The 14,241-nt window shown below is 44.5% G+C and overlaps 1 protein-coding gene across 5 annotated transcripts in view; it reads left to right on the top strand.

The window, feature by feature from the left end:
* TRIO (trio Rho guanine nucleotide exchange factor) overlaps positions 1–14,241 on the top strand; it is a 351,013-nt gene that overhangs the window by 182,584 nt on the left and 154,188 nt on the right. For all 5 annotated transcript variants that reach the window (XM_053592973.1, XM_053592974.1, XM_053592975.1 and 2 more), the window contains exons 10-11: positions 243–365; positions 12,156–12,347. In XM_053592973.1, the coding sequence (XP_053448948.1) occupies positions 243–365; positions 12,156–12,347 (315 nt within the window). The remainder of the gene's footprint in view (positions 1–242; positions 366–12,155; positions 12,348–14,241) is intronic.

Genomic DNA, 14,241 nt, shown 5'->3' with positions numbered 1-14,241 from the left:
AAGATTCACACTTTTAACATAAGAGCTGATTACAGTCCTGGTGGGAAAGCTGATGTAATTACCAGCTTGTAATTACCAGGTGTGTTAAATTACTATCACTTCTATCTTTCAGATTGTTTTTTGTCATTTACTCCTAGTTTCTTAGAGATGTGACGGCAGCACAAGTCTTCCTTGAGTTGCCCTAAACTTTGAACAAGGCAGAACATAGTTCTTACAGCATGTGTACCTGCATTTCCTCGTAGGTGCTGGACTGGATTGAGAACCATGGAGAAGCTTTCCTGAGCAAACACACAGGCGTGGGGAAGTCTCTTCATCGGGCCAGAGCTTTGCAGAAACGTCATGAGGATTTTGAAGAAGTGGCACAGGTAATGACATCTGCTGCTTTATGCTGTAAACATCCCTGTGGCTGGCTCTGAGTGATGATCTTAACTACATTTGCCATAAGTCAGCGTTAGCTGGATGTGGAGGAGGTGAAGCATCAGATTTTAGAGCGAAGTTGTCACTGTCTAGGCAGAAACATGGTTTGTCCGTCGGTACTTTTGCAAACTGTGATGCCCCTGAAGCAAAATGTCGTGGATGTTTTTTGTCATATTTATTGTACCAATTTATTGACTGATTTGTGAAATTTCAATTCATAGCTGAGAATAACAGTCCTTTCATTTCTGTAATGACGGCCCAGCACTGTTTGTCCCATTTCCAGTTCTTTTAAACGTGTACGCTTAGGAAACAGGACAGGAATGAAGCATGTTCGGAGGGAGGGGTCTGCAGACTTCGAGCCTTAGTGGTGATACTCACAGCTGTTTGACTTGGGACAAGTCCCTTCCTCTGTAAAGGAAACTTTCTAAAAAGTAGGCCCAGCAGTGTCTCATAGAGAGGAAGCAGGGTAAAGGCATCTGTGGCAGTGTGCTGTAAAGCTCACAGTGCAGTTCCTTCGCACAGATCATTGTGGTTGGGAAATGTGCCTTTTGACTTATTGTGTTTTTGGGGTTTTTTTTGAAGGAGAACGAAGAAGGGAGAGATTACAACAATGTGATGTGTGCATGTGCGCGCACGCACATACACACACACACACGAGGTCAGACAATTAAGTTTGCAAACTCATCGTAGAAAAGGTGCTGCATACTTCATTGTTGAACATCACTGCAGTCACCTTTGAAGAACTCCCCTTGGTAGTTATGCACTGATGCCAGTGCATAGTCCACCCTTAAAAGCATTTTTTTCTAGGATGAGTTCATGAACTTAGTTGTCCAACTTCATATGACAACAGTTCTGATGGTCAGTCCAGAAGAAGAGTTCCAAAATGGCTTTGAAGGGTAGACCAGGCACTGGTCTTGGTGCACAGCTTCCCAGGGGAAGCACTTGGAAGGTGACCATAGTGATAGTCAGCAAGGAGGTAGGTAGCACTTCTTCTAGAATGATTTTGTGAACTTAATTGTCTGATCTCAAACACATGCACACACATACACATATATACAGGGTGCCTCCCAAATCGCCATACATAGGAAAAATGGGAAATTGTAGCTAAATGTACCTTTACTTACAAAGTATTCATTTTAAAATTTTACAAAATACTCTGTACATGGTGGCCACCTCTGCATGTGAGTGTGTGTGTGTAAGTAGGGAAAATTTGTTTCAAAAAAGTTGTCTGAGTAGGATAGATTCATACTCAAAAGATTGTGGTAAAATTGAGGAACATCAAAGAGTCTCTAAAACAAGAGAGAAATAAGAAAATGACACCTGTGACAAGTATTATTAGAAAGACAGCCGACTTCTGGTCATAGATTCCAGAAGACAGTGGGATGGAGACCTGAGGAAAGGTCACTCTGAACTGGGAATTCTATACCTGGATTCAGTGGCAAGGATAAAAAATGTAGACCAAGATCGGGAGAGTTTACTATTCACATACTGAACCGAAAAAGTATTTACTTCAGTAAGAATGATAAAAGTACCCACTGTAATTCAAGATTTTGTTTTGTTCACTTCTCTGTCACCAGTACCTAGACAAATGGCTGGCATGTTTGGGGATTTAGCAAATATTTTTTGGATTAATTAATGAGGTGAATAAAAAGTATGAGAAAAATGGGCTGGGATGAATTATGAGCAAAGAAATTGGGTAACATATTTGTGGATCAAAGGATTGACCATTTAAACAAAAGACAATTGAATTTGGGAGGGAGATGAAAACAAGAACTAAAGTTCCAGCTCCTGTGCATATTAACGTAAAAGATGGAAAGATGTTCTCAGAGGAGGGAGGAGGAATGCTGTCCGTCTGAGATGCGTTGATTCAGGTGTAGGGATAGAAAATGTCACTTCCAAATCATTTCAGGAAACCAGGCAAATAAAAACTCAGGGAAGAAGCAAAAAAAAAAAAAAATAGAACCACAAAGATCATAGTAGAAATCACAAAATAGGCCAGAGGAATGTATTAAAAATACTATTAACTATAGCAAATGCAAACTAGATTATACTTGTTAAAAGACAAAGATTCTCATATTGAATTTCTTTTAAAAATTATGCTATTTAGTATTTTCAGAGGGAACACCTGAACATAAAAATACCCAGGAAGCTTCAAAGTATATAATATATGAGGAAAAGGCATAGCCGGAAAGTATTAACCAAAAGTAAGTTGTTGTAGGAGTATTACTATTAAGCAAAATAGCCCTGAAAGCATAAAAACATTATTAGAAAGAGAATCTTTGATTATAAAAGTCTTTGATTATAAAATCAAAGATGGAATACATGTATACATCTAACAATATAATCTCAAAGTCTATAAAAACAAACAGACATGGCCATGTGAGTCAGTATGTTTGACATGACAGATAAAGGGTTCAGATTGACACTTGTGTCAGAAACTAAAATATGAGGTAGAATTAGGGGCTAACAAACTACTTAACTCCTGTTCTATGACAATGCTGTTTTAAAACGTCACCTTCTTTACATGTCTTTTCTCTCTTTGTTTTTGTTTGTCTTGAGACAAAATCTTGCTCTGTTACCCCAGGTAGAGTGCTGTAGCATCATCACGGCTCATGGCAACCTCAAAGTCCCGGGCTCAAGTGATCCTCCTGCCTCAGCCCCCTGGGGACTACAGGCACCTGCCACCATGTCCAGCTGGTTTTTCCATTTTAGTAGAGAAGGTGTCTCACTCCAGTGCAGTGGTTCTCAACCTTCCTCATGCCGTGGCCCTTTAATACAGTTCCTGTGGGTTGCGACAGGACCCATGTTTAAGCCCAAATGTTGAGAACCGCTGCTCTAGTTGAACACGGTCTCAGACTCCTCCAGCCTTGGCCTCCCAGAGTGCTGTGATTACAGGCCTGAGCCATGGCGCCTGGCCAATGACTTCATGTAATATATAAAGTAAAAATGACAATCCCAACTTTTTTCTTTACTCATCTCGAGAAACCAGAGAGAAGTACCTGTGGCTCTGCAGCCTTGCCACACACTCTTGTGTCTTTGAAGCATTTCTCTCATCCACGTTAAATGTACTCTCACCTGCTGGAAGATATTTCTTCTGCTAAAGCAGAAGACATGTGGAATATGTGCTCTTACTTCATCTTAATTTTTCCCACAAGATAAGCTACTGCCATGATTGCTGTGGTTTGAGGGTGCGTGTGAAACGTGGGTCATATGAACAAAGACCACAGGCACCAGGGGATCCGAGGGGCAGAACTGTAAACATCAGGCGGTGGTTACAGACCAGCTTCCCTCCTCCCTTCCACAGGCTTCTGGAATACTTTCTATTACGAGGGGTGACTGGCTCCTGAAGTTTCTCTTGTGTGTCTGCCACCCTTTTTGACCCTTCTCCTTCACCTGCCTTTGGTTCCTTTTATCCTACAATGAAGAAGTATATTCTAGGCTAATGTTGCTCTGCCTGCTGAGGGCAAGCTCATTTCCTCACATCTAAGGCAGTCATCAAAGCTGTCACACAAGCTCTCAGGACGGCAAGAGTGGGCAAACTATTTCCGGGGAGCACGTCTGCCCCAAGCTTCCTAGGGCGAGCAGAGGGGTGGGGCAGCACCCTGGCGGGAGCAAGGCAATTACCAGCCGGAGTGCTCCTGCCTCTCCCCTCTGAGCTGCTATCCTTTCTCATCATCTCTTGCAGATTGTGCCGGGACTCCAAGGGGTACTGACCCTCTTCCCTAACATGAAAATGTTTAAGCCCAAGTCTGGACCGTGAAAGGAGACCTTTAAGTATGATGACTTCTGCTCACTTTGTGAACATCTGCCTTACCTCCTTCTGATTTTTATTTATTTTTTTTTTGTAGAGACAGAGTCTCACTTTATGGCCCTCGGTAGAGTGCCGTGGCGTCACACAGCTCACAGCAACCTCAAACTCTTGGGCTTAAGCGATTCTCTTGCCTCAGCCTCCCGAGTAGCTGGGACTACAGGCACCCGCCACAACGCCCGGCTATCCTCCTGATTTTTAAGTGATCACCCACCACATGCCTGGTGTTCTGCCAGGTGTGGGGTGGCTGGGTGCAGGTAGCCAGAGACCCAGACCCCCCCAGTGGGCGCTGCCAGGAGGCTTTCTGTGGTAGCCAAAAGTTCATGTGCAATTTAAAGTAGTATGCAATTTTGAATTGCACATGAACTTTATGGACACCCTATATATTACCAAAGATAAGACGGATGTTAGGATTTAAAGAGAAGAAATTTTCTTTTTACAGTTTAAGGTTGTTTTGAATTTTCCTTCATAAAATTAATTCTATAATTGGCTTTAGTTTAGAAATCTTAAGTTAGCACTTTATTTAATAAAGGCTTTCTTATAGTCAACTTCAAAGTAATGGGTTGTGGCATGATAGAGTAACATAACAGAAATTCAAAAAGGAAGTGGTAAAGGCTTATGGTTGAATTCATTAAAATGCACTAAATACAGATTTATTATATAGAATGGTTCTAGTTCTGAGAAGGAGGAACCCAGAAGTTTGAAGCTCGGATTTACTTGGTGGAAGTGAGTCATATAGCCCAGTGTAACTTCTGCAGGCACAAGACCTAGGTGCAGCAGCTGGGGGCCAGAATTTGTCTCAGACGGCTGCCGCCGCCTCAGGAAGCTTGAATCCCTTTTGCATGCAATTTTTCAAGGCCAAGAACTTCCTCGTGACTCATCTGAAGATCCATTCCTTTATTTTGTACAGCGATTGTGAGTAGAGCTCTCCCACTGTCTGAATCCACGCTAAGTGATTCATAGTGCGGTGTGCCCGGGCATAATGCTTCTTCATATACTAGTGTGAAAAGACTTTCATGTGGAGCTTCCTGCAAATAACTTTTGGAAGGGAAGATGCTCTTTAACAGTACTCTCTTATCTTCTAAGTAGTTATCCAAGTTAATGTTCCTTTTTAGATTTAAAAAGCTGTGATTACAGCAGCCAGTAAAGCCCAGGACACACTGGTTCAGGAAGGAGCCAGTTTTGAGAGCACAGAAGATGTCTTTACCATCATTAGCAAAGCTCTGGCCTGGCACTCTTCCCAGGTCTCTGCACTGTGAGTGCTTAAACCACTTGTACTCTTTTCTTCCTATCCTTGGGCTTCAGATTACCTTCCAGAAACGGAACCTGTCACGAAGGAAGCCATGGCTGTCAGCAGGTTTTCCTGTGAGCTGTGTAATCATCTTGTCTTCCTGAATAAAAGAGTATTTCATTTGGAAAAGCAGGAATCCTTAAGTTTGTTCTAGATTTTCATAACAGAAGCAGGCCAGATGATACCCCGGCCACTGCTGAACCCACTCATCTTTTGGGAGAAGGATACCCACCTGGAACATGTGGCCACTCAGAAGGCTTCCACTTTGGTAGCACTCTCTAAACTTGTGATTTGCTGCAGCTGTTAGTCTTGCTTAAATACACTAGGCTGCCGTTTTGCAGTAAGTTTGGTTCTTTTTTTTTTTTTTTTTTTGTGGAGACAGAGTCTCACTGTACCGCCCTTGGTAGAGTGCCGTGGCGTCACACGGCTCACAGCAACCTCTAACTCTTGGGCTTACGCGATTCTCTTGCCTCAGCCTCCCGAGTAGCTGGGACTACAGGTGCCTGCCACAACGCCCGGCTATTTTTTTGTTGCAGTTTGGCCGGGGCTGGGTTTGAACCTGCCACCCTCGGCATATGGGGCCGGCGCCCTACTCACTGAGCCACAGGCGCCGCCCCATAAGTTTGGTTCTTTATGTCAGGTGTGTTGTTTTTTAGTCTTTTAAAACAGATCAATAGTGGGGAATTCAGGGCAAATTGTTTGCTGTTAAGAATTTCCTTTAGGGGTGGCACCTGTGGCTCAAAGGGGTAGGGTGCCAGCCCCATATGCCCAAGGTGATGGGTTCATACCTAGCCCTGGCCAAAAACTGCAAAAAAAAAGAATTTCCTTTAGGTCAGTGTGTTTGTATTTACAAGTTACAAAATCTTCTCACCTGCTTTTTTTTCTTACTAAAAACATTTCTAAAGTTTACTAAAATAACTTCACTGCTTTCTAATTGTATGACCATAGGCAAGTTACTCAGTCTTTCTGAGCCCCAGTTCTTTTAGCTATAAAATGATACCGGATATGTACCTTTGCCAGGTAATTAAAAAAATGCCTGACACTCAGCAGGTGATCGTAGTGCTAGGTCCCCACCCAGCTCATATAATTAAGCTCATTCAGATCATCCAGGTATTTTGGCAAATACTAGCATTGTACTGTACGCTATCCAGCAACATTTGGAAATAGCACCAGAGGTATATTTACCCCTGACCTACCTTACCTCACCCAAACTCCCACCCACCCCACCCCACGAAAAATTTGTGTCTCTGGTTAAATACCAACAGATAGAGATAGTAGTCAGTATTTTGCTGTGCCTGGGTACATGCCATGTGGAACTTCCTGTGTCTTCCATTTGTGGTTTTCTCATTCTCCTCCCTGCCATGTGCCACCTGCTGGGGGTTGGGGGGACTGCGAACTGCCCTCCACTGTCCTGTCCTTTGCTGGGGGAAAAGATGGATTTCTGGGAATCTGTGTGCCTCTTAAGTGACAATCTAAATTATCTGGGATATTTGATTTAGCACTGCAGAAGTACTCACCCATTATTCTTTTTTATTACATTTCAATACTAATAAAACACCTTGGAAGTTTTCTGTATGCAGTCTTTAAGTTGTCTATATGTTGTCTTTAAGCCAGACAAATGGAGTGGAAGTATTCAGGCCTTAAAATGTTTGTTTTTCTCCTTTCCTATCTATTGTAGATCAAGAAACCCCCTTTTCCCCCACTGGATTCTAAATGCAGCCTCCGACCATCTTTGGTAAGAAGCAGGCTCTGCAGCTGAGAATTGTAAGGAAGAGGAGGGTGGCTCTTATTTCCCTGTCCTTCCAATTATGCAATTTGTAATTACTTCTCAAAAAAAAGAGGAAACTGGTCAGCCTCCCGCCCTGGCCTGGTCCTTAATCCTAACTGAAGGAGCAATTCCCACCCAACAGATTAACAAATGCACCAGAGGGAGAACCTTCAGAGTCTAGGGCAACAGGTGGAAGAGGGAAGTCTAGGCTCTTCAGCCCCTAAAACTTGCTTCTTCCCTGACACCCTCCCCGCTGAGTCCAGCAAGTGGATTTCCCCTAGTAGGAGGAAGCCTGGCCCAGACACTAGTGGTTTTGACAGCCCCATTTCCATTAGCCGGGACAAGTTACTTCACCTCTTTGTGCCTCAGTTTTCTCATCTGTAAAGTATAAATAAAATAGTGACCATGCCACAGTGCCATCGTGAGGCACAAAATGCATAGAAATTAGTATTTTTGATCAGGTAGTTTGTGTTAGCACAAGGGAATCCCTGTGCCAAAGACCCAGTCCTGGCAAGGCTCTTCCCAGGGGTTACAGAGATGACAGTGCTGACTCCACCAGCTGTCCAACTTTTTGTGCTTCATTCTCTTCAAGCGTGGGATGAGAAGTGTTTACCGTCCCTCATTGTTCAAAAATGCACTTACTCTTTTGGGACTTTAAAAAAAGTCTTTGCTAGCAAAGAAGTGGAAAAGCTTTCAGAAAGGTCACGTTAGCTGTTGACAGGCATTGTCATCTGAAAATCTGCTTGTCAGAGACGAGAGGTGAATGATTTCGAAGCTGTGTGATGACCAGTAAGAAAACAGGACCTAACTCTTCAGAGACGTGTGTCTGCAGCTCCCTGTTCTACAGCACAGCCAGTGTCATTTGTACCCAGTGTCCCAGTACTCAGACTGCTCCAAGGGGACACTTAACTGGGGGTAGTGAGGTGGTATCATCCCTGAGACAGCCACCTGCATGTGCAGCTTCTGACGGTCAGAGGGTCTTGGTAGGCAGGACCTCCCCAGCAGAGCCCTTAGTGCCAAGGGCTGAGTGTCACAGGAGAATGTGCAGTGCTGGGTGGCCTGAGTGCCAGCCTCAGGAGGGAAGGGCCTGGGTGAGATAGCCTCATACACATATTTTCCCCCAAATTATTTACCTTAGTGTGTATTTCCTTATAAGAAACGACATTCTCCTACATAGCCAAAATACCACCGTCATAATCAGGAAACCGACGTTGACGCCCCTTCTAACCCTCACACCACATACTGTCCTTATAAAAAGGGTCCTGTGACATTTAACTGTCATGTTTCTCAGTGTCTTTGAATCTGGAGCAGTTCTTTGGTCTTTTTTGGTCTGCGACCTGACGTCGGGAGGATCGCAGGCCTGCATTTTGGAGGATGCACCTCATGTTGGGATTGCCTGGTGTTTCCTCCTGACCAGATTCAGGTGATGCGTCTTGGGCAGGAGTGTCACAGCGTGAGGCCGTGTCCTCTTTGTGATATCCCCTCAGGTAGTGCAGGGTCTTAACTTGTCCCCGTGTGATGTTCACTTTGGCTTCTGGGCTGGGGTGGTGTCTGCCAGCCTTCTCCACTGTAAAATCAGTCTCTCCTCCACTGAAATTAATAAGTATTTAGGGGAATTCTGATACCTGTTTCCCCACCCAGTGTTTTTTCTTTACTGCTGTCTGTGTGGACTCAAGGTTTCATTGTGTTTGGCGGCTGGCACTCAGGCACTGATGGAGTTGGTCACTCTGATGCTCAGATTGTCCCTGACTGGGCCGACAGGGGCCTCCTCCGGCCAGACTCTGCGCCCTACCTGGACACATTGCCTCTGAGTACTTCCTTACTTTTGGACACAAAAGATGTTTCAGGCTCATACTGTACTTTATCCCTGCAGTCAGCCCTTTCTCCAGGGAGCCCTGTTTCCTTTTAGAGGAAAATGGTGTGTGGAGGCCAGAATGTGGTGCTGAGACTGCTTATTGCTACTGGGCTGCTGCTGCTCCCAGGCCCTGCTCCAGACAGGGTGGACGTCGGGGTGGGAGAGAGCACTCACATACACGTTCATAGCCGTCTGTAGACCCCCGTGCATTTACACCTAAACCTCCAATTTCTGCACCATGTCAAGGGTTAACTCGTGTTTTCTCTTTTTCTATATTTATATTAGATTATTAGGTAGTAACTATGAAATGTCTGATTTTTTAAGTACTAAGTTTGACAGATGCCATCTCTGACATTTCACTTTGACACTTCTTGTTTTATGTTAATTGTGAAGGTGCATCCTCATTCTTTCACGTTTTTACCTTTCAAATTTTGTTTAGAGCAATTTTTGTGAAACAATAGATGAGCCAAAAATCTGTACTATTATCACATACGAGTTCTGCCCTAGAACCAAAGGCAGTGAAGACAGCTCAAAACATCAAGGAAGTGTTTGGGAAGGATGTTGTAACTAAGGCACAAGATGTAGGTGGTGTGAGAAGTTCTGTTCTGGTGATTGTAATCTTGAGAATGAGCCAAGTGGGTGACCTGAGACCAGCGTGGATAAGGATGAGCTGAAAGCTGTAGTGGAAGGAAATCCATCTCAACCGGCATATGAATTAGCAAGGTTTGATCTTGCTATTCCAACAGCATAAGACCATTTGAAACAAGTTGGCAAGGTAAAGAAGCTGGATAGAGGGGTGGTTCTGCATGAGTGAAGTAAGAATCAGAAGAGAAATTGTCTCTCAGCTTGCCTTTCTTTGCTGTCACAACATAAAGGTGAACCATTTCTACGCCATATTATTTAGGTGTGGTGAAAAGTGGATTCTTTATGACAATCTCAAGCATTTAGCACAAAGGTTGGGTAAAGATGAAGTGCTGGAACACAGTCCAGAACCGAATATTCATCAAGAAAAAGCTATGATGTCTGGTTGTCTGTCACTGGTGTTATCCACTAGCGGAGTGTCTAACCTTTTCCCCCTCTGCTGTGTGTTGGAAGTATATGATTTGTGTTGGGCTACATGTTAAACACACAAACACTAACAAAAACTGATTGGCAAAAAAAGGGTCCATGCATACATACTTTTCATGATATCCAATACTACAGATAAGCAAAAAGAAAAAAATCTTCCCAAAATCAGCACGAAGGCTGCAGGTTAGATACCCCTGGTGACAGCTTCATGAAACTTGCTCAGTCGATTATAGCAGATTCTACTGCAACCAGTTTGAGGAAATGATGAGGATGCTTGTGATTAAGCAGCCAGGATTGGTTAATAAACACAGGCCAGTCCTCTTGCAAGACGTGCTTGACCACATGTCGCACAAACAACGCTGCTCAAACTACGGAAGCTGGACTTGGAATCGCCCCATCATCCATCATCTTCGGCAGACCTTGCACCAACTACCTCTTCTTCCAGGCTTTGGGCCACTTCTTGTAAGAAAAATACTCAATTCTCTTTTTTTTTTTTTGTAGAGACAGAGTCTCACTGTACCGCCCTCGGGTAGAGTGCCGTGGTGTCACATGGCTTACAGCAACCTCTAACTCTTGGGCTTACGCGATTCTCTTGCCTCAGCCTCCCGAGCAGCTGGGACTACAGGCGCCCACCACAACGCCCGGCTATTTTTTGTTGTTGTTGTTGTTGTTGTTGTAGTTTGGCCGGGGCTGGGTTTGAACCCGCCACCCTCGGCATATGGGGCCGGCGCCCTACTCACTGAGCCACAAGTGCCGCCCCAGAAAAATACTCAATTCTCAATAACCTGTGGGAAATGACCTTCACAATTTTATCACCGGCCTTCTTCACTACTGGCCCACAACTGTATCAATAGTTTAGGTGTTTACTTTGATTAATTGTACTGCTTCTTGAGATAAAATAAACTTAATTTTGACTCAAAATTATACATTTCATATTAACTCCCTTCACTGAGATAAGGAAACTTGCCTCGTATTGTCTCCAATGTACTGATTCAGTCATTAAACCCCCATCACCAGCCTCCCAAAGTGGAAGCCGCCCGTTCCACCCTGCTGGCCCCTCCCCTCCAGGCCACCTCTCACCCTCACTGAAGAGACACCTGCCCTACGCAGTGTCAAGACTAACTTGTTTGTTTCTCAAGGAGAACCAAAAGCTGACTTTCTGGGCCTTCTTGGAAGGCCTGGCTTCTGTTTTTCCTGCGCTAACATCCCCCAGCCTTTCTCAGCAAGCCCCTCTCTAGCACTTTCCTGTAATGGCGCCGGGCTTTAGCATACGTGTATATTTGAGGAACCCAGTGACAGTTTCGGATTTATTGAGGATTAGTGTAATTTTCAGTGTTTCAAGCATATATTTACACTTAGCTTTCAGCTCTTTAAAATTCTGGGTAATTTCATTATAGTTATTTCCTTTTTCTCAAAAAATGGGCAGCCTTAAGTAGAAAAAGAGGAGCACAGAATTACCAGTAGGCAGGGCTGTGTAAGGGACAGCAGCGTAATGTTCGTTTGGCAGGAAACCTTTAACTTGCACTGGGGGAGTTATCCTAAAGCAAATCGTCATACAGAAAGACACAGAACTGGAACTCTCCACTGTCATAAAACTGGGAGAAAAAGTGAAGCAGGCATTTGCGGCTGTGGGCTGTCTCCTGGCTCCTCCTTAGCAGAAGTCTCAGAGCCCTTTGTGAGTCATGAGACATCCAGCAGCAGCCTGCAAGGACCCTGCCACCACTTCAGATGGAATGGCTGTGCCGTGAGGTTCAAAGTTTAACAATTTCTAACAGTACTGGGGAAAGCTGCTGTCTAGAATCATTTCTCCCCATCATATTTTTTCTGTTCAGTTGATGTGATGATCAGAAATACCACACGTTGCCTCTGTGTTGCTGAATGTCATCACGCCCAGCTGCTAGTTTGCTTTCTATTCACCTGGTGTTTCTCTGGGCGTTTCCTTGTGCAGAACACATATACCAACGCCGATAAGTTACTAGAAGCAGCAGAGCAGCTGGCTCAGACTGGGGAATGTGACCCAGAAGAGATTTATCAGGCCGCCCATCAGCTGGAAGACCGGATACAAGATTTCGTTCGGCGTGTGGAGCAGCGGAAGATCCTCCTGGACATGTCCGTGTCCTTTCACACCCACGTGAAAGAGGTGAGGCCTCGGGAACGCACGCTTTGGTCTGAAGGGGTCTTTGAACTCTTTGGAAGGAATTTGAATGTGGTCATAAGAGGGGAAAGTGGACAAAAGGTGACAGGTTATGAAATGTAGCCCTCTAAAGCCAGCTGTGTCTGTGTCGGTGGGAAGAGCTGGACTTGTGCTGGTCTTCCTTGTCTGAGTTGGCACAAACCGACAGGGGTCAGGGTGGCAGGGGAGGGGTGTGGATCTGGAGGACAGCAGGGAAAACGGGAAGCTGAGTGAGGTCCTTCAACTTCAGGAGGCAAATTTATGTCCTTTCCACATAAATAGAGGACCTGCACGCCGTTGGTCAGACCTGCTGGGTTTCCTTTCTCTGTGTTCACCTGTCTTGTAGCTGAAGTCATAGTTGATTTCTGATATTATAAGGCTACTCTTGGATACTAAAGTGAATATTACATAATACTGAGTTTAAATGTACCATAGCCAACATGATGGGAATAATATTAAAGCTAATATCATAGGTATGCTCTTGTTAATAAATTTATGTCATGATAACAGATAATGTATTTGATGTATGAGAAATAGGTAGGTGCTAGTTACATCTAGGATATGTACAGTATGTTATTCATAGTAAAAATCATATAATGGTATGTTGCAGAAACTGTTCAGTACCTATTGAGGAAAAGATTTATAATAAAGTTTTCAGGATGACTGCAAATTGAGTAAGTATGCCACTTTATTGCAGCTTATTTCTGTCTAATGAAAAAAAATCACCTGCTTCACAGAGGACCAAAATATATTATGATACAGTCCTTTAGATGATACAAGGGCCCTTCTGCATAATTTGGGATGCTGCTTGTAGAAGCTTGTACTACGACGGGAAGAAGGATCTGGGAAAGAATGAGGCCTGGGTGGCCTTGTTTAAAGACATTGGGGATCTAGGGCCAGTAAGTCTATTCAAAGGAAAGGAACTTCACCACCCTTGGGCAGTTAGGCCTCAGTCAAGTCCTTTGTAATTTGAATGTTTGAACTACAGGAAGACCACACCCCCTTCCCTCTGAAATTCTGAGAGTCCATGAAGAGAGTGCAGGGAGAGTATTTGACAAGCTACTGGGACCGCAAAAGCATGTGCTCAGCTCTGCCTCAGGCAGCCGCACTTGGTCCATTCCACAGAGCGGCTGGTTCTTCCTGGGCCTGATAATGGTCAGAGTAGAAAACTGGTGCAACCAGCTTCTTTGCCCGCTATTGATAATGCCGTAACTGAAAAGACTTGAAAACATTCTTAAAGAGGCTATTCTGTCCAAGGAGACGTGCTAAGTAGACATTTTTCCACGGGAGTTTCTAGATAATTGATGCCTGTAGCACTAGGGTGGGAGGCCCTCACTCATCCCCAGCTGAGCTGTGACCACTCCTTGCCTATCTGCAGCACCACTACCAGTGTTGTTTTCTGAAATCTAAATTTTACTAGGTTGAGTCCCTGCTTCTGAGTATCAGTGATTCCTGTATCCTGGGAGCAGCCGAAGTGCCCCTGCATCCTCCCAGTCTGGACCACACTGTCCTTCTCGTCTTGTGCTGTGTCCTCCTCTTCCAGGGTCTCTCCCCCTCAGCAGTGTCCCCAGATCCCTGAGGTTCCCTCTGACACCTGTGAGCCTGGGACATGCTGCCTCCTCTTCCCCGGTCAGAAATAGCTGCTCTTCCCAGCACCTTGTAGAGCTCTCTCCACGCACCTGTTCCAGCACTGGTCCTCCTGTTGCCTTACGGTTGTACGCTGCTCTCTCTTTCCTGACGGTATTAGTATGTTGGGTTCTCCCGTGTCTTTTTACACCCTTGCACAGAGGGAGGAAGCAGGTTAAAGGTAATTCATGTATAAGAACAGATGTGCCTCAGCTCATTAACCGTGCATAACGTG

This window comes from Nycticebus coucang, chromosome 1 (assembly GCF_027406575.1).
Source record: "Nycticebus coucang isolate mNycCou1 chromosome 1, mNycCou1.pri, whole genome shotgun sequence".
Taxonomy (NCBI): Eukaryota; Metazoa; Chordata; class Mammalia; order Primates; family Lorisidae; genus Nycticebus; species Nycticebus coucang.
The sequence above is the reverse complement of the archived record's forward strand: the minus strand, read 5'-3'. Positions and strand labels throughout refer to the sequence as shown.